The sequence below is a fragment of the Triticum urartu genome, chromosome 1A (assembly GCF_056163025.1).
Source record: "Triticum urartu cultivar PI428250 chromosome 1A, HENAU_Tu73, whole genome shotgun sequence".
Lineage (NCBI taxonomy): Eukaryota > Viridiplantae > Streptophyta > Magnoliopsida > Poales > Poaceae > Triticum > Triticum urartu.
Window position 1 is genome coordinate 78,694,147 of NC_141873.1, and position 19,953 is coordinate 78,714,099.

General features: G+C 47.1%; 4 protein-coding genes across 4 annotated transcripts; 2 read left to right on the top strand and 2 right to left on the bottom strand.

The window, feature by feature from the left end:
- Nucleotides 1-576: 576 nt before the first annotated feature.
- Nucleotides 577-2,079, bottom strand: LOC125509148 (glucose and ribitol dehydrogenase homolog). Its single transcript, XM_048674081.2, has 3 exons — nt 1,765-2,079; nt 935-1,676; nt 577-850 (listed from the first exon to the last, which is right to left on the bottom strand). The coding sequence occupies exons 1-3, from the start codon at nt 2,041-2,043 to the stop codon at nt 828-830; spliced, it is 1,044 nt and encodes a 347-aa protein (XP_048530038.1). The 5' UTR covers nt 2,044-2,079; the 3' UTR covers nt 577-827.
- Nucleotides 2,080-2,245: 166 nt separating this feature from the next.
- Nucleotides 2,246-4,380, top strand: LOC147990124 (F-box protein At5g03100-like). The gene is made up of 2 exons (XM_087537185.1): nt 2,246-2,296; nt 3,922-4,380. The coding sequence occupies exons 1-2, from the start codon at nt 2,246-2,248 to the stop codon at nt 4,378-4,380; spliced, it is 510 nt and encodes a 169-aa protein (XP_087393311.1).
- Nucleotides 4,381-5,613: 1,233 nt separating this feature from the next.
- LOC147990125 (uncharacterized) lies at nt 5,614-6,755 on the bottom strand. The gene is made up of 2 exons (XM_087513573.1): nt 6,285-6,755; nt 5,614-6,198 (listed from the first exon to the last, which is right to left on the bottom strand). Exons 1-2 carry the CDS (start codon nt 6,753-6,755, stop codon nt 5,614-5,616), a joined length of 1,056 nt encoding a protein of 351 aa, XP_087369699.1.
- Nucleotides 6,756-14,103: 7,348 nt separating this feature from the next.
- On the top strand, nt 14,104-19,918 carry LOC147990126 (uncharacterized). The gene has a single exon (XM_087513570.1). It carries the CDS (start codon nt 14,694-14,696, stop codon nt 15,750-15,752), a length of 1,059 nt encoding a protein of 352 aa, XP_087369696.1. The 5' UTR covers nt 14,104-14,693; the 3' UTR covers nt 15,753-19,918.
- The last annotated feature ends 35 nt before the right edge of the window (nt 19,919-19,953 follow it).

Here is a 19,953-nt window from a genome sequence, read left to right on the forward strand (position 1 = left end):
TAGGCTCCAGATGGTGCTTTAAAAATGTTGAGAAAGCTTTTTAATGAACCTGACCGAGTTCTGCACAATCAAAAGAGATGCATATAAATAATTGTTCTTCATATATTTGATAATGCAAATATAAGTTTTATATATTTTATTTTATTTTAATATGCACTCTTATTTTTGCAGATTATAAGAGAGCTAAAAATGGATTATGTGAACGCTAAAAGAAAGAATCCGTGTCGAGGTGATGGTCAGGGCGTTCTGCTAGTGTAATAATAATATTTCACTTGATATTTAATGTGTCAACACTTCACTTTCGTTCATCCAAATTAAGGTTTTCTTTGAAGCCCCGTATAGAAGGTAGGGAAACTACCGCCGCAGGGGTATCAGATGTGTGTGACTTCTGCTTCAAAAGAAAGTTATTTAACTGCACACATGTCTTTGATTTAAGGCGCTCTTCACTTTCTACTTGCGCTTTCTGTAGAGGGAGCTTCTTCTGGGAGGTGGAGAAAAGATTCAGATTCCAGCCTCCGGATGCACTATCACCCCGTTCACGTCTTATCCGTCCACCATCAAGAAGATGGAGCCGTCTTTGACAAAGCAGGAGCAAGCAGAGGCAGGGCATGCCCATAGTTCAACTTGCATTGCATGCACGTTACATTATTTATTTAACGCTTGACGCTTCCAAGTGGCTACAGCGCCAAAAGCCCCTACCGAACACACAACCGAACTACTACCAGCTGACACTCGAGACTCGACACGCCGCACTTGCTCGTACATACCACACACCACACCACGGACACACTTCACTCTTGTTCTTCGCGATCTTCTCCATCCCTGATCTAGCTATTGACGATGGTGCCACCTGCAACCCAGCAACACAAGAACGCAATGAATTTCATGGTCAAGATGAGAAGAATCAGCAAGGTGCTGGTGATGATGGGGTTACCGTTGGGGTGGAGGATCTGGCCGGAGATGTAGGAGGAGTCCTGCTCGCTGGCCAGGAAGACGAAGCTGGGCGCGACCTCGCTGGGCTGCCCGGCGCGCTTCATGGGCACCTCGGACCCGAACTGCTTCACCTTCTCCTCCGGGAAGGAGGCCGGGATGAGCGGCGTCCAGATGGGCCCCGGCGCGACGCCGTTGACACGGATCCCCTTCTCCGCCAGCTGCATAGACAGCGCGCGGGTGAAGGCCACGATGGCGCCCTTGGTGGCCGTGTAGTCCAGCAGCGTCGCGTTGCCCTTGTACGCGTTCACGGAGGTGGTGTTGATGATGCTGGACCCGGGCCGCATGTGCTTCACCGCGAACTTGGCCATGAGGAAGTAGGAGAAGATGTTGGTGCGGAACACGCGCTCCAGGTCCTGCTCGGTGATCTCGGTGATGCAGGGCCGGACGTACTGCTCCGCCGCGTTGTTGACGAGGATGTCCACGCGCCCGCCGTGCGCGTTCGCCACCTCCTCCACCACCCTGCGGCAGTTCTCCTCGTACCCGAGGTCGCCCGGGAGCGCCTTGGGCTCGCCGGCGCCCGTGCGGGACTTGATGTCGCGGAGCGCCTGCAGGGTCTCCTCCGCGTCCTTGTCCTCGTGCCCCTTCACGTACGTGAAGTTCACCGTCGCGCCCTCCAGCGCGAAGCACAGGCACACCGCGCGCCCGATGCCCGAGTCGCCGCCGGTCACCAGTGCCACCTTGCCCTGCACGCGCACACAACATGCATATCAAAACCGGAGCTTAACGGAAGACCATCGACAAGCAGTGCTAGAACTGTTAAAACTGCTTTACCTGGAGCTTGTTGGCCGACTTGTAGTTCTTGATGAGGGTCTCGGGGCGGGGGTCCATGGCGTGCTCCTTGCCGGGCTGGCAGTCCTGCTGCTGCGGCGGGAACTTCTGCGACGCCATCGCTCTGGTCCCTCGGCGAGTGGGCGGTGCTCTTGGTGACGACGCGGCAAACGAAGCTAGCGCTCTGGTGGCGGGGAGGGGACGCAGCTGATTCGGTCGGAGGCGGTGAAGAAGAAGGAGAAACGGCTGGGCTCTGGTGGGTGTTGCGAGGAGTGCGCTCATGGCACGGTGCAAGGCACGGGGTGGCGAGGGGCCGATATAAAGGTGGAGTGAAGCCCCGCGGGCATGGCGCGTGGCGGCGAACGTGGCAAGAGTCTCGCAGCTGTCGCCGCCACGTGGTGACACCGGCCGTGTCCGAGTGACCGAGTGTACTCCGAGCTCCACCGCCCGCCGCTTGGGCGAAGCTGCTACATGTTTCTGGGCGATGAAACAGTCGATCGCCATTGCTGATCCTTCTGGACTGGCCGACCTGATGGTAACCGGGCCGACAAGCCCGTATTGTAGAGCCCACAATCACAAGGCTTGTGGGCCGTCCATTTCCCTTACCTAGCCCGTAATCACAACGCCACCAGCCCACCACACTTCCTCTCTCTCTCGCCAAAAAGAAGGACGGCCGGTCTAAAACATACAATTTTAGTCCATAATCCATAAAAGATAATAATTTATCTCTTTCAATTGATAAAACAATTCTAATTAGAAAAAATATCACGTACTAAAAAAAGTACTACAAGAGCAAACATGTGAACAGGTATGAGCGTATTTATTTTAGATTTTCAAATTTTTAAAAAGTTATAACTTTTAGATCGCACATCGAAATTAAGAACCGTTTTCACCGTTGGAACCCTCGCAACGTGCTCTTTAAAAATAGATCTCATATGGGGATGTCTCGACGAACTAATCTTTCCACCAACTAAATATCAATATGTGTGCAACTAGAGTACATGCAGCGTCAACTAAGCATATGCGCGTGCCAATAGTCCTTCTGCCAACTAAATATCAATGTGTGTAACTAAACTACATTGCCGCGCCAACTGAGTATATGTGTGTGCCAATAGTCCTGCCAACTAAACATTAATGTGTGTGCAACCAGACTACATTGCCACGCCAACTGAGCATATATATGTGTAACTAGTCCTGCCAACTAAATATCAATTTGTGTGCAACTATACAACATTGCCACGTCAATTGCGCATATGTGTGTGCAACTAGTGTCCTGCCAACTAAAACATCAATACGTGTGCAACTAGATTAAATTATAAGCCAACTGAGCATATGTGTGTGCAACTAGTGTCCTGCCAACTAAACATCAATGTGTGCGCAACTAGACTACGTTACATGCCAACTAAACATCAATGTGTGTGCAACTAGATTACATTACAAGATATGACAATTCATATGCGACTATGCGGACCAGATTGTGCAACTCTATGGCCCTGCATCTGCCAACTAGGACTACTATGTGTGCAACTACAACTATTGTGGATGCAGCTCCAAAAAACTGGGTTTGAAAATAATTGCATTATGCAGTATTAAAGTTGCACAAAGCAGTACTGAAATTGCACAAATATAGCGCGAAAGTTGGTATAAAAAAATTTCGTCGAAACATACTCATGCGGGATCTAGTTTTAAAGATCCCGTCGCAAAGAATTCAACAGTGAAGACGGATCTGAATTCCGACGCGCGGTTTGAAAGATATGTCTTTTTAAAAATTCAGAAAACCAAAATAATTATACGTGAAGCTGTTTCTTTCAAATCAGATTAACTAGTATGAACATATTAAATGCTGATAACGACATGCACTAGCAGACAAAAAAACAACTCATGCATGGCTAGAAAGCCCAGCCGCTCGTTCTCGTCAATTAGCGCGCGTCCACTTTTTAGATTTTGGGCAAAAAGAAACGGCGGTGACTCCTCACTCCTCAGAATCAGGTTTCCAATTCTCACTCCCCGTTGGCCGCAATGGCGACGGCGTCGGCAACTTCGCCCCGCTTCCCCCGCTTCCAGATCTCCAACTAGCGAGTGCGACGCGCCAGATCGCTTCGCCATGGAGGACCGCGGCAGGGAGATCTCCACGAACTTCTTATCGACGTCCTTCTCAAGATCCGCGACGCCGCCGCGGCCGCGCGGACCAGCGTCCTCTCCCGCCGCTGGCTCCGCGTCTGGACGCTCCTCCCGGAGCTCCACTTTCTCCCCCACAATGACCCCCACCGCATACGCCTCGCCCTCACCACCCATGAAGCGCCGACCCTAGGCTTCCTCGACGTTGCCGTCATTGACGCCACCACCGAGTCCATGGTGGCCTGGCTTCAAATCGCCGCGCGCCGCCTCTCCGGCCATCTACGTCTCATCAACACTGAGGAGAACACCTCGTTAGACGAGGCCGGAGAAAGAGGCGCATTCGAGCTGCCCTGCTTCGAGGATGCCATGTCCATCAGCCTCGAACTAGGCCGTCTTGGTCTCGTTGTGCCATCTTCGGGTGTATTCGCCCGGCTCACCAATCTTATCCTAAATCGTGTCCGGCTACATGGTTCGTCAATGCTCGGTGACGCCCTCTCCTAGCCACGGTGCCCACCACTGCGGAGACTCATTGTTCATAATGCGCATGGTGTGCGCAACTTCGCAATCCACTCCGATTCTCTCCTACAAATGGAGCTGAGGAATCTCCGATCAGATAATGCCCTTAGTCTGGGCAACTTCACCATTCATTCAGACTCTCTACTGTGAATGGCTCTGTCGAGTCTGCGTGGCTTAGAGCAGCTCATTGTTAGGCTAGTCATAGTGGGGAGTAACTTATACTAGTGTCATGTGTCATGCATATGACACTAGTCTAAATTACTATCTTCATAGTGCAAAGTAACATAGTAGTAGTGTCATAGATGGCTTCATTTATTAGCTTGTAGACTCATTTTGTATTGGGAAGCGCTATGTTATAGTAACATATTATGTTACTACTTCTCATTAACTATTTATCACGTAAGCAAAAAAAAATTAGAGTGCGCTATGTTGCTCACTAAGTTACTCCCACTATGACCAGCCTAACAATGAGCTGCTTTAATTTCTAAGTGTGAGCTCTTGCATTTATTATAGTTTGAGAAATGATCAACCGGTTGCAAACATCTCGGCCCCTCAGCTTATATCCCTCTAGTGGAAGGATGATTATCATCCAAGCTACACCCAGCTTAAAATGGAAAATCTAGAGCGGTGAGCGCCCACCCTTTTTTCGTATATGGACAAGAGTCGCAGAAGATGTTCAATAGTAATTGTACGAGGCTTATATGGCGCTTTGAGGTCGTCGGGGTTCTCAAATTAATGTTTCTCTATCTGCCGGTGAGTTCACTCAGAGCATTATTAGTAGAACCCTTAAACCCTCAAATCTTTAAAGCCGTTTTAAGGGTTGAGAAGTGCCATTTTTTGACACTTTTAAGGGTTAAAAAACAGGGGCAAATACTAGAACCCTCAAATCCAACCCTTAAACTGCTTTAAGGTTGGATTTGAGAATTCTAGTCTTTGCCTCAACCCCAACCTTTAAATCTATCATTTGACATCTCACAATTTATGACAACAAGAACACAATCAACTTCCAAACAAACTATCAAATGACAATCATTGATGCATGATTTAATAGTTTACATCACAAAATCATCATCTTCCTCCTCTCATCGGCACCATCACCAAAAAGTTGCTCCTCGGCGCCATCTCCTAGACCACATGCGGGCTCCATCAAGCATCTCCATGGGCACCGGTGGAGTCGTACACACCGCCATCGCCACAACTACTCATCGGAGTGTCACCTCAAAAAGTAGAGGACGCAACACGGAACATCCTCTTCCTCTTCGCGATGTCCTCCTTGTAGTCCTTCCACCATTGCAATTGGTCTTGATCCATGTCCTTTTTGGACATCATCATGTGCTCTTTCTCTTCCACCATGAGTTCTTTCCATACCTTTGCCTCTTTGAGCTTGATCATCTTCTCCTCCAACTCGGCCTTGCGCTTTGCTTCTTCACGCTTTGCTTCAACTTGTGCAAGCTTGACCTCTTTCTTCTTCTCGGTGTTAAGAAGCTTCGTCTCCAATGTCTTCGTTGTCAATTCCTCTCTTGCCTTCATCATGTGGTCCATCTTCTCCCTTAGGTTTGACGCCTCTTCTTCCATCTTCACCCTTAGCTTGCCCTTCTTGGTTCCCTCGGGCTTGCTCAAGTTCCTCTCCTCCTCATCTTCACTATCATCCATCCTAAGCATTGCCGACTTCTTTGGTGCGGTCTCTTGATCCCTCAACTTCCACTTGTCAAAGGTTTGAAGAATTGTCCAAGCATGCTTAAATGGGACTGGCTTGCCCTTGGAAGCGGCCATCTCCTTGTACCTCATGCCAGCAATTGTCTCCTATCAACCACACATAAATCACATAAGAACCCACCAATAGCATAGTACACACACATAATCAAAATAGTGAAGAAATATGTACTCACATAGTCACTCTCCACGGTTCCACGAGGTGGTGCATCCCTCACTTGGTCCATGGCCGCACTCCAACGAGCACAAGCGGGCTTTATCAACTCCCACCGGCCTTGAAGCGACCGGTAAGTGCGAGAGATGAACCCACTATTCTTCGGCTTGATCCTACAATAGGTTTCCTCGATCCTTTGCCAATACCGTTTACCGGTTTGATCGGTGCCGGTGGTTGCATCCATTCCCACAGCTGCCCAAGCACGAACCAAGAGGATATCTTCCGCCTCGGTGTAGTTTGTCGACCGCGCGTGTGGGCGGGAAGCGGCGGTGAATGCCTCCTCCCCTATCTCGGCCACTTCCTCCTCGTCATCACCTTCATCCTCCTCATCTTCCTCTAAGTTGTCACCAACCCTAAAGGGTTCGAGAGGCGGAGCCCCGAGGTCCACCTCCGCGTTTTGGAGGAGGTCCATGAACGAGGCTGGGGTTGCCATTTTCTCGAACACCTCGTGCGCGGCGCGAGGAGGTTCGGCCACGGCGACGAAAGAAGGTTCGGCGACGGAGGCGGGCGGGGGCGCGGGCTTCTTCCGCGGCATCTTCACGGCCGGGGCGACCTTGGATGGCGCCTTCGGCCGACTCTTCTTGGTGGCCGGGGCTGGAGTCGGCGAGGCGGCGGGGGCGGGCGCCGGGGCGGTGACGGTGGCCGGGGCGGGAGCCGGGGAGGCGGGAGGAGGAGGAGGTGCGAGGCCCGCCCGCCCCCGCTTGGCCCCGACGTGGGTCGCCGCCACCACGTCGGCCACGGTCGGGTGGGCGGGGGCGGAGGCGGGCGCCGGGGCGGGCGCGACGGGCGGGGGCGCGGCGGCGGCGGGGCCCTTCATGGCCGGCGCGGCAGGAGGCGGCGGGAGGAGGAGGCCGGGAGGAGGTGGAAGTTTCCTCCCGCGTGAGAGAGGAGGAGGAGTGCGGGTTGGGGGAGATTTCCCTCTCAACCCCTACTTCTACAGGTTGCAAAATGATTTGAGGGTTGGACCTCTAAATTTTTTTACGGGTTTGAGGGTTTAGAGGTTCTAGTCTATGGCGTTTTTTCGGCGAAAACTATAAAAAAAGCGGTTATTTTTAGGAGTTTAAGGGTTTGAGGGCTCTACTAAACTTGCTCTTACACAATAGTAAACCGCAACTCTCGTAGTAGCGTGGTCATGGAATAGACCTTTCTGGTTGATTCCCGGACGGTAATGGACAAGCACACATGTAGTCCTATACTTGTAAATTGGACAAGAACTCATGTAGTCATGCGCTGATGCAACATGGTCTTGGCCTCATTGTTGAACTGAGATCTTGGTGTTCACTCGAACGAAGCTTCCCCTGCCTCATGCCATGGCTCACATTCGCCTGTCCTGCTCCTTGACACTGAGTTTCATGATAAAAAAGACCCGGTCTTATAGGATTATTTGCCGTCATTTATCCATCCTAGCAGCTTCATATCCTATGAGATGGTGTTACTTTTATCTGCCTTTGATCAATTAGCGTTGAGGTTACAAAGTACTATCGCTGCACTAGTATATTTGTAATTCAAGATGGCACATGAACTGGGACTTGCTACCGTAAAAAAGCGACCGCTACCACTGCACTAATATATTGATTATTCTTGTGTGTTGTTGACTTTCTAAAGAAGTTGCTTGTGTCCTTTCTATTTGTACATCAAGAGATATGAACCGGATGAATGCCGGAGGCTGCTCAGCAATTAGCGACTCTCGGCTGTTGGATCTCTTTCTTGATGCGTTTTTGTCCGTTGGATCTACCGCTGGGATGACTTGAGCCGTTGGATAAAATTTGGAACCGGAGTTATTTTTTTCTCTTACCTCGGAACATTGGTCCTCTCTCTCTGACTCGTGGGGCACGCGGCTGGTGGGCCACCTCTGTCTGCGACTATGGGTGCAGAGAGGTCCGGTGTTGTTGGCCCGCGGTCAAAATTGCATGCCACCGCCTGTAATTCCCTGATCCCACTGAGGTCATTAGAGGAATTTCGCGTCCTTACCCCTGCGTGGCGATCTGTGGATGGGTCGTGTATGTGTAAAGGAGAGGAGGGCACCGATTGGATGAGAACCCTAGCCTTCATCCCCATCGCGCCCCCTCCCCTTCGCTCCTGCCGCCGCCGCTGCGCTCCCGTTCGATCTCCTCTCCCGTCGCCGAGCTCGCCTCCGCCGGCGCTCTCCCCGTCCCTCTCGCGCGGCCACCCCCTCCTCCTCCCTGGACACGGCGACAACGAGTTGGAGCATGAGGAGCAAGGCTGGTGACTGAGCAGTACCGTACGAGGGTCGCGTCGAGCACGCACCGGCGGCCTCTGGTTCGTCTTCTCGGCCAGTAGCCACCTCCGCGCGTGGGACGTCCTGCGTGTCGCCGCGTCACCAGCGACGCAGGGCCAAAGGCGACGGCCGCGACTCACCATCACGGGAGGAGCATCAGCCACCGAGACGGCCGTCCACATCGCCATTGTCGTTGTCCTTCAGGTGCTCTTCCTCTGGCTCTCGTACGGTCCCCTCCTAGCCATCTGTTGTGTAGATTTTCCTTATTCGTTCGTCGTCTTGCAGCTGGATCGGCGGGCGGTGACACTTTCGTCGTGCCCATCGCTTGCTGTCAACTTGGCCACCTGACGGAGATGGAAGATGTTCTTTCTTGCTCTTTGCTTGGTCCTATACTCGCTTTGTTCGTCTCCTGCTTATCTAGGTCTATTTTACACCATGCGTCATCCTGAGATAGATAGACGCTCATGCTTGGTTCATCCTGTTGGCTGAGGATGCTAAGTTTCATCTGTTTTATAAAAATGAAATTGTGTATAGATATTTGTGGCTGCTATAGCAACTCTCGAGAATTGTTGTAGGGTATGTATTTTCCTTTTGTGAAAAAATTGTCCTGTTGCATTCAAAATTTCGACTTGAAATGGAGCTCAATATGAGTTATGTAGGCCAACTTCTAAGTGTTTAATGTTCTTTTATGTTACATCCTGGCAGGAAAGTGGAGCAGCTATCTGAGGAGGTTGATTCATTGAAGGAAACCCTCGACAAGCACTTATTGCGCCAATGAGAGCGAATTTGGGAAGCTAAGGAAAGGGCGGAGCTGTTTGAGAGAGCTGTGAGTAGTCTGAAGCAAACAAAGCATGAACAGTTGTTTTCCCTGCAGGATGATTTGGTTTCAACATTAATGAATTGGAGATTATTGTTACAGAATGGTGAGCCACCGGATGTCCTTCAAATATTTGACGACGAAGCCTAGGCAATGCAATCAGGGATGTGGTTAGGGTTTGTTAATTTTAGCTAGGTTCTTTGTTGCTGATTGATGGCCAGTGGCGCTCTTCTTCTTGGAACAAACACTATATGTAGTTGCTGCTCCTCTAGGTTGGGTCGTTGCTACTGCTTTGGCTGTAGCTCTGTGCAGGTATTTATATTTTCCAGCTTCTACTATTTGGCATTACATGTTCATGCTTTTACATCAAGGATATACCCCCATCAGACGTGGATTTGTAGCAAGAAAATTAGTCAACAGAGCCCGGGACAATGTGTTTGGAAAATCTATAGTCAAGCCTTGCTGCCCCTTTGTCTCTTATTTATCTGGTTTGATTTTGGAGTAGAATCATCAACGACATGCCTATTAGAATTATTTATTTGTTTCATAGTTGTGTCGTAGCCCTGTAGCAAATATTTGAGTGATAGGATTGTTGTGCAGACTATAATGTGAAAGTCGGGTGTCCCCTTAAGCAATATGTATTATGTGCAGTGGATTAGGGTCAATATTTTGGTTCTGAAAGAAAGAGAGAAACAGAGGATCATGTTCTTTCTTGGGTCCAAGACTAAAAGTTGGTAATGTTGATGAGAAATAAAAAACGTGTGTTCATTTACCGGTTTTGTCTGCATCACCAATCATATTTGCGTTGGTAATGTATGATATTTTGTCTTCCAGGTTTCTAGGTATCTGCTGCAAGGCTTGGATTGACGTATGTTGGGATGATCTCATATGGATAAATGGTAGATCAAGGGCTTTTAATCACTGAAGTAGTATCCATACGTATGACTGGTGATGCAAATAATGGATGTGGAAACTATATGAATGTCAAGTGGAGAGTTAAATGATTTATCAATGTTGATTTTACTAGAATTATTCTTGAATATCAGGTATTCATTTCAAGTAATAATAACCTTACTCTACAAATTTAGCATTATTTTGATACTCTGCGAGTGTTGTGTTGTTTACTAAATTCTTTATTTGTTGCCAAGTGATAGGATCTTGAGACGGCCCTCACGGGAGTGGTCGCTGCCCCCGGTCAACTATGGTCACCTCCGTTAGCACCCACCGGCAGGATCCCCCTCCCCCTCGCCTCCCCCTTATCCACCATTTCATGTCCACCACTGGGAGGAGCGGCGGTTGCCGCTGGCGCATATGCAAAGCCTGGAGACATCGCCATCGACGGGAGGAGAAGGACTGTCTTCGTCGCGTTTGTGCACTTCTGTGAAGAGGACAACTCGAGGTGAGGAGAACCGCTTGGCAGGAGGAGCTCGAGCCGAGGCGAGTCGCCTCTGATTCTGCAACGCGCTCGATGTCTGCCTCTTCCCCCACAAGCACACACGAGAGGCCAGGCCTTGGACTAGGTAGAGCAGGAGCAGTTCCATCTCCCTCACCAATGCATCCCCGCCCTCATCTTGATCAATAATGAACTGGAGGTACCAACTCTTTTCTTTACTCTTTCATGGTGAATCCATTTTTATTATCCCTGTTTGATAGTTTTTCTCCTCTTGACCCAAATAAAGAGATTTGATGTGATGATTGAGGTAGAAGGCTAGCTGAACATATTGATCAAATGTCTGCTGGTGTACTTTATTATTCTTTATTTCATTGTTTTTTGTTTGGTGACCGTGAACTCTATAGGTAGAGGAGCAGAGGACATAAAGGTGCATAGCTATTTTGTCACTACTAATATATATGACTAATTAATGCCCACAAAGTTTTAATGGGATAATAATGAGAGATTATCAAGGAACAGAGCTCTCTGGTACTTCATATATGTGATCCTTTTAGTAGCCCACAAGATGTCTCAGGACATGCTCATAAGAGGATAGGATGTGATACATGTTTGCTCAAACGTTCCAAGACTTGGATGAACAGTTGGAATAAAGGATCTCTCTCTGTCTCCACCATGGAAAAAATAGAATCAACCCTTCCTCTTATTAATCATGTGCAGCCTCTTTAATTTGCCTTCCTAGCCTGTGTCATTTGGTTCTGAATTTTTTTCTGCTATGCAATTTAACAATTTAATTTCGTGCGTCATGTGCTGAGAGGTCCAGCACGATCTGAGACACATGGGTTTTCTGTTCTCAACTTCTCATGTCTGATTTTAGTTCTTTTGCTTTTTGGTTAACCAGAGCTCATAATCAAGATTAAGGTGTGCGCTCATATAACCTATGCGGTGTCATGGTTGTTAAATCCTGCTCCCCATGGCTCACTATTGCATTTGGAAGTTGGAAATGTATCTTAGATTGATTTGCTATGATGGGATATAAATAGCAGCCTTACTGATGTGTCACTTTACTTGGCTGCTTGCTGCTGAAACTTCTATATTTCTATTTCAGAATGTAGTTGAGCACAAAGCAAAAAGGGTGATGTTTGCCCATTGATGCCTGATGATGATCATTTCCTGGTGAGTTTGTGTTGCTCATAGAGAACTTGAAATAGTCATGGATGGACCTGTGAATGAAACAATAACAGGCATGCATTCGTTATGCTCTTGGTAGATATTTTCTAATTATGCTTGTGCCTGTCAATTTGTATTAATATTTATTTTGTATTGCTCTACCTACATTTTTTTGTTAAATGCCGCGTCTGTCTATATTGTTTCATTTGCACACAACTAGCTATCGTCGGGTACAACACTAATGTCGCTATTTAGATCCTAAACTATGCCCTTTATTATTAACATACCCTTCTGAATTTTCTTGCAGTTGTAGGTTTGCTAACAGTTCTTGGGTCGTCTTGCATGATTTTGCTTTTATACATATATATTTATTTGAACTGTGGCTTTTCTGATGCACCTGTGCTATTGTTTCCTCTATTGAGATGCTGAATGTTTTTTCTTTTACTATACATCTGTATCTACTTATTGGCTGGATGTTTTCTTACCCATTTTGTTTTCTTCTTTGAGAAGGCTATACGTGCTCTTGGAATTATGCAAGCTATGAAAAAGTGTTATATTATTTCATCTCTCTGCCGCCTCTCGACATTTCCATTATGAGATATATTGAGTAATACAGATATATTGTCTATTGCCGGGGTTAGTTAAAACGGGGCCATGTGGAGTCCGCCATGGGTTAATAATGTTGAGGTCTTTTGCATCTCATTTAAGAAAAGACCATTATTTGAATGCTGATTTAATGTGCCTTTTATGCTTTGTTCTTCTAGAAGAGTACAACGCTGGGTGGATATTCTTCTACCTTAGCAGATGAGATCGATTGTATTTCAAGGTATGTACTTTCGCTTGCCCCATAAGTTTATAACAGTGTCTATCTTTGTCGTGGCTGCTTATTTCATTGCTTTTCTCTTAAAATGGACAAGATGAGACACTGACGGGAAAAGAAGCTTTGCCCTCCGAACATGAAGCCTAGGCTCTAGACTGGGTATCTCTTAAAGTAATCATACTTTTGGTGCGTTTCGTGTGATCCTCATATTCGTTAGTTAGTTAACCCATATGCTATACATTCCTCTTACATGCATTTGAGGATTGGCTATGCATGACCTTATCATTTTGGTCATGATCGTGCAAAGAAATGATGGCTCGGCTGTAGGGGCATATCAACAGATGCTAGCTTGAGTTGGCCCTTTGTTCTCAATGGATTTGTTATTATTATGCCCTGTCACCCAACATACATTGTTCTGGATTTGTACCTCCTATTTTATTCTGTTGTACTGTCCAAGGACAAGCAAATATTGTGGTTAGCATATAAGACTAAGTTGTATTGAATGTTTAATAGTTGTCGTAACGTGAGCTGCCATAAAACACAAGATCTTTGATTGTGGTGCAGATTTGTCAAAGACGGGAAGAAGTATCCCTAGGAGGAAGACAGGATCCTGGGTGGAAAATTGGTGAAAGTGTGTACGACCCTGGGAAATGGATGCCTCCTGCTACCAGCTGCGCCCTGAGGTGTGTTTCTTTGCAGGTATCTGATTAGGTCAAAAGCGACAGGAACTTTATGTACGCTGAGTACTCTCTTTCGCCTGGCATAGTGAATGAGAACAAATCAAAATTAGTGGACCAAGTTATATGTGCTATCCTTTTACTGGTGTACAGAGAACATATTCCAGCATGTATTTGGGTGTATGAACTGTTGTATCGATGATGTCGAGTCGCTGTGCGTACATGTCATGGCTTCATATGCATATATAAATTGTTGTATCCACTTTGTACCTTTGTATCATGTGTAACATATATTCTGATTTACCTGGCTGAATATGATTCAATCAAGTTCAGATTTTGCGAAGTATATGTTTTCCTTTGCATCGTCATACTGTCTTTAATTTTTCTGCCGGGTTAGCTAAAATGAAACCAGGTGGGTGCGGCAGGCCGCACTTCCTATCTAGTATCATTTTATGTGACCTCCCATTACTCTACTGCAGGAAATTATTAACCATGAGTACTTGATGGAAGACATTAAAAAGATCCCAAACACTGCATTAATGGTCCTGTAAATGGTGGCAGATGAACATTCCTTTGGAGCCAGTTCATTCCATGTCCTCAGCATGTGTATTGGTGTCAGAAAGCTTCTTCTTAAACTTGTTGACGCACCTAGCCATCTGGTGGTAATATTATCCTAACTTTGTTTATCTAATACCATAGTATGCATTTATATTTCTTGGCATGCAAGTGGCGATGGGGTACAGGTGAGGAGATGGCGATGTTGCAAGTGGCGAGGTCGAGAAATGAACCAGTGCCCTAAATATAAGTCATACATGTTTCTCATTTAGACGTCGGGTGTCACAAAGTATACATAGAATATTAAGGAAAATAATTTTGGCATGGTGTACTGTGCACCATGGTACTTCTGTCTGGGTAGGCCCCCTGGCCACGAGGGATGGAGGTGGGGGAGGCGGTATAGGAGGGGTAAAGAGATCGTTGCTTCCGCAGAGGTGTCAGAATTTATAGCAGCTCTCGATAGACATATAAGGCAGTGATGTGAATTTGTCTCGAGTCATTGCATGTCAGCGGCTATCTTTTGGTCGGACTTTGAGACCAGAGCCTTCGGCGACTCTTGTTTCATGTTGTAAAATACGGCCTAGCCCCCTCGCCTAGCCCCCTCGCCCAACGGCCTCGCGGCCGTCCTCCGGCCATGGCCGATCTCACCTAACCGGCGCCGTGTGCCATTCCGGGCACGACGGACACCACCTAATCATTCCTGATGGCGTTAGCCGATCTGAACTTTGACAAAGGTCAAGATTCTGCTCAAGGGGTATGGAGAAAGTGGGGTGTACCCATCAACTACAAAGAAGGTAAAGAGCTCCAGGAATTCATTCTGGTGGCAGAATTTACCCGCTCCAAGATCCGTCTCACGGTGGACTCGGTTGCCACCATTCTCCTAGCATGCTTTGGAGGTCGAGCATCATTGTTCAAGGTCCAACTTCTCCAAAATTGGTCCTTTCGTTTCTCTGTCTCCTCCAAAGAGGTGGGCTTCTCGATCATCAAAGGAGGTAATATTGCACTCCCTGAACTCAACATCAATTTCCTTCTTTGGGGTTCGGGCGGGCCAAACTCATCTTGGGAGCTTGATCAATATCTTCAAGAAAAGGAAGATGAATGGACTCACGTTTTTCGTGATCATCCTAGGAAATCTTATCTTCAAGCTCTTATATCTCCTTCCACATATCCGATCCATGATCATACTAGTGGTAATTCTAGGACAAATCATGTTCATCATGATCAGACTCAATCTGCGGACCGTAATCGCCGCGCAGTTAATGCGGCTGGCACTGGGGTCCGAGCGGGATCTCCGCCTATTCAAAATGGGGTTTCTGGGCTTTTCTGCGTCCGGTGCTTATTATCGGGTCATCTTCGGCCCAGCTGCAAGAATCGTATCAAGTGTCGTGCATGTAAGAAATGGGGGCACATCGCACGCGACTGCTACTCCGTTGGGCCTTCCGCCACGGCTTCTGGCATTCAGGCCCAAGCCAACAGCCCACCCACCCAGGCCCAAGCCAACAGCCCACCCACCCATAGACAGAATCCCACTGTTCCCGCGATTACGACTAATCAGCCGGTCATGCATCAACCTTTTCAGGGAAACTGCGGTGGTGCCTCGATTTTGCCTCCTTCAGTTGGTATCCGCCATTACTCCGGCTCCTCCCCTTCCATCACACAGAGACTTCTCGCAGAAGCATCCCAATCCAATGCACCCTCCCCATCCACCAACCTCTTCCTCTGCAACACTTTGAGCTCGGGTGATTCGACAATGGCGACTTGATGTCTACTACACAACCTTCTTCTTGTAGACGTTGTTGGGCCTCCAAGTGCAGAGGTTTGTAGGACAGTAGCAAATTTCCCTCAAGTGGATGACCTAAGGTTTATCAATCCGTAGGAGGCGTAGGATGAAGATGGTCTCTCTCAAGCAACCCTGCAACCAAATAACAAAGAGTCTCTTGTGTCCCCAACACACCCAATACAATGGTAAATTGTATAGGTGCACTAGTTCGGCGAAGAGATGGTGATACAAGTGCAATATGGATGGTAGATAAAGGTATTTGTAATCTGAAAATATAAAAACAGCAAGGTAACTAATGATAAAAGTGAGCGTAAACGGTATTGCAATGATAGGAAATAAGGCCTAGGGTTCATACTTTCACTAGTGTAAGTCCTCTCAACAATACTAACATAATTGGATCATAAAATTATCCCTCAACATGCAACAAAGAGTCACTCCAAAGTCACTAATAGCGGAGAACGAACGAAGAGATTATGGTAGGGTATGAAACCACCCCAAAGTTATTCTTTCCAATCAATCCGTTCGGCTATTCCTATAAGTGTCACAAACAGCCCTAGAGTTCGTACTAGAATAACACCTTAAGATACAAATCAACCAAAACCCTAATGTCACCTAGATACTTCAATGTCACCTCAAATATCCGTGGGCATGATTATACGATATGCATCACACAATCTCAATTCATCTATTCAACCAACACAAAGAACCTCAAAGAGTGCCCCAAAGTTTCTACCGGAGAATCACGACGAAAACGTGTGCCAACCCCTATGCATAGGTTCCCAATGTCACGAAACCCGCAAGTTGGTCACCAAAACGTACATCAAGTGGCACGTGGTATCCCATTGTCACCACATATATCCATGGCAAGACATACATCAAGTGTTCTCAAGTCTTTAAAGACTCAATCCGATAAGATTACTTCAAAGGGGAAACTCGATTCATTACAAGAGAGAAGAGGGGGGAAGAAACATCATATGATCCAAATATAATAGCAAAGCTCACGATACATCAAGATCGTATCATCTCAAGAACACGAGAGAGAGATCAAACACATAGCTACTGGTACATACCCTCAGCCCCGAGGGAGAACTACTCCCTCCTCGTCATGGAGAGCACCGGGATGATGAAGATGGCCACCGGAGAAGGATTGCCCCCTCCGGCAGGGTGCCGGAACGGGTCTAGATTGAGTTTCGGTGCCTACGGAGGCTTCTGGCGGCGGAACTCCCGATCTATGTTGCTCCCGGATGTTTTTAGGGTATATGGAGATATATAGGCGGAAGGAGCACGTCGGTGGAGCTCCGAGGGGCCCACCCGAGGCAGGGGGCGCGCCCAAGGGGGGGCGCCCTCCACCCTCGTGACCTCCCCGGAAACTTCTTGGAGTAGGGTCCAAGTCTCCTGGATCACGTTCGGTGAGAAGATCACGTTCCCGAAGGTTTCGTTCCGTTTGGACTCCGTTTGATATTCTGTTTCCTCGAAATACTGAAATAGGCAAAAAACAGCAATTCTGGGCTGGGCCTCCGGTTAATAGGTTAGTCCCAAAAATAATATAAAAATGGAAAATAAAGCCTAATATAGTCCAAAACAGTAGATAAAGTAGCATGGAGCAATCAAAAATTATAGATACGTTGGAGACGTATCACGACTTTCCCTTTTGATCCTACGCCCTTCATCCCTCAAGGCCACCAACGTATTGATGTGGCGGGCCGACCGGCCAGGGTTCGCATCTTGGCGGATCCAGTCCTAGCTTTGCATGAGGAATGGGCTATCGCGACGATTGTTCCTATGCCCAACCTTCAAGTTCAGTTCAACACCATCCGTGAGGTATTATCTGAATTCCTCACTGACATCAAGCACATTGATTTCTCCGAGGTCTCTCCTTGTCCTTTCGGTCAAGCCTATATTAGGCTCAACAGTGTTTTCGATAGAGATGATTTGGTCAGAAACAGCCCGCATCAGTACACGAATGTTCATGTGATTTTTGAGAAACACAACCAAGGCATGAATTGGAGGAGGTTAGAGCTTAGCAGAGAAGTGTGGCTCTTACTTTGTGGATTCCTCTTGGATAGGAAGAGTATTCATGAGATTAGTAATGATGTCAATAAGTTTGGCAAATTTGTGATGTGGGACAGGAATAAGAGTACCCGTGCAAATCAAATGGTGAAAGTTAAAGTAGAAGAGCTCCGAGACATCCATGCCAGCATTGTGATTGGGAAGGGAGATGACACTGCTACTCTCTTTGTTCCAGTAGTGATCTTACAAGATACCATGTTGGGCATTGTTGCTCCTGATGAGAACCCAATCCCTCCTTTTGGTAACCCGCACCCAGTACCCATGCAAGCTAATTTTCATCAGAACCAGCATAATCATTTTCTGGGGCCTCTTCAGCATCATGAACAAGAAGATAATAATCAGCAGCCTCAGCATGATCTCAATCTGCAGCTTGCTCCCAACAATGATGTTGTGGTGGAGGAAGAGGAAGAAGTGGATCATGATTTACCTGGATGGGGACATTGGGCCCTGCCTGCAGAGAATGAACTTGTGTACTAGGAGTTACATGCTGGAGAATTTCTGAATCTCAATGAGATTATTGAGCCTTTGGGAGAGGTTCAGGATCTACAGGGTGGGAATGGTAATAGTAATATCACCTTATCACAGGAACCCCCAAATGACAGTGCTGAGACTGTTGCTTCTGCTAATGGGCCTTTGGCGCCAGCCCTCCCTGATTTGAATGTTCTGGTTGGGTCTCCAGAGCATAGTGATCCACTTCCTCTAAGGGCCCAAGAGCATCATGTTAATGGGCCCCTTTATGAAGATCCCAGCCTGGCTGCAATTCTACAACACCATTCTGAACCCATCTTTTCTGCTGAAGATCCAATGCAATTGGAGGTTTCCAATGCGGTTTTGGTTAGCAAGGTGATTCACATTTCTCCTGCAACATCTAGCCAGATTTCACCCATTGGTAGGTCTGACAACATAGAAGACAGAGTTGTTCCCCATGGAAAGGAAACTGATATGAGCATTGTTGAGGACATATGAATTACTTTAGAAGTAAGCAGAATTGTTCCTGCTGTTGAGCATATTAATGAGGACATTCAGATTGCTATAGATCAAAGCAATGACCCCATTCACCCTGAGACTCAAGTCTCCAAAGATCTTCCAATCCCAGAAGCACAAAATCCAGGTGAATCTCTTTCTGACATCTCTACACCCCTTGGTTTTTCTCAACCCATTTACCTTCCTAATTTGCATCCTGCTAAGAGCTCCTCTACCCACAACTCCCCAGATCTTCCTCTGGATGAACTGCTTGGTAAGGAAGGAGCCATCACATGGGAATCTCACTTTGCTCCTAAAGAACATAGCAAGCTCATCATTCAGGTACCTATGGAGTGGGTTAACTTTCTATCTGTCACTTTTCTTACTCCTGATAAATTTGTGTGGGCACAGAAATTTATTAAGTCCCAAGTTTGGGAGATCATTACAAAGGATAAGGAGACTAAGAACTGCCTGCCTTTTGCCATCCCAGATTCATGTCCAAATTCTAATAGCATGTCCTATTTAATGAATCATCCTCAGGATCAGGAATACACTCCTTCCTCTAAGGGGGGTTCTCAGGAACTATCTGCTTCCTCAACTTCTGCTCTGCATCAGAACAGGAAAAGGAAAGAAAAGGGGCCACTGGTGGAAACTGAGGTAAGAAGGAGCTGCAGACTGCAGCAATTACAAAAAGGATTTAAGAAATCTGTTTGTATGTACAAAGATTGTTTAGCTTGTCACTCCCTGCCTCCTTCCTTACCTACCAAAGTGATTAAGAACTTGAATACCTCTTTTTGCAAGGTGAATGCTCAGAACACCTCAGAGGAGAAACTCTCTAACATCCCCAAAAAGGCAAAAACTATCAGCAAGTCCAAGGAAGGAAATATGGCTCCTAAGGGTGGCAGCAAGCCAATGGAGGGAAGCAGAGTGTCAAAAGGCACCAGCAAGACCATGTCTTAAACCTGTTGGTCCAATGGGACATGTTATAGACCAGTTATTTGTCTTTATTTTGGTCTTTTGGGGCACTAGTATCAGGTCTGCAAGAAGTCCTTCTGAGATGCATGGTTATTTGACTGAAACAGATTTGCTTGAATGTTTTATGCTTAAGTTTAATTCCTCCTTGTCCCCTGTTTATCTGCAATGGTTGTTC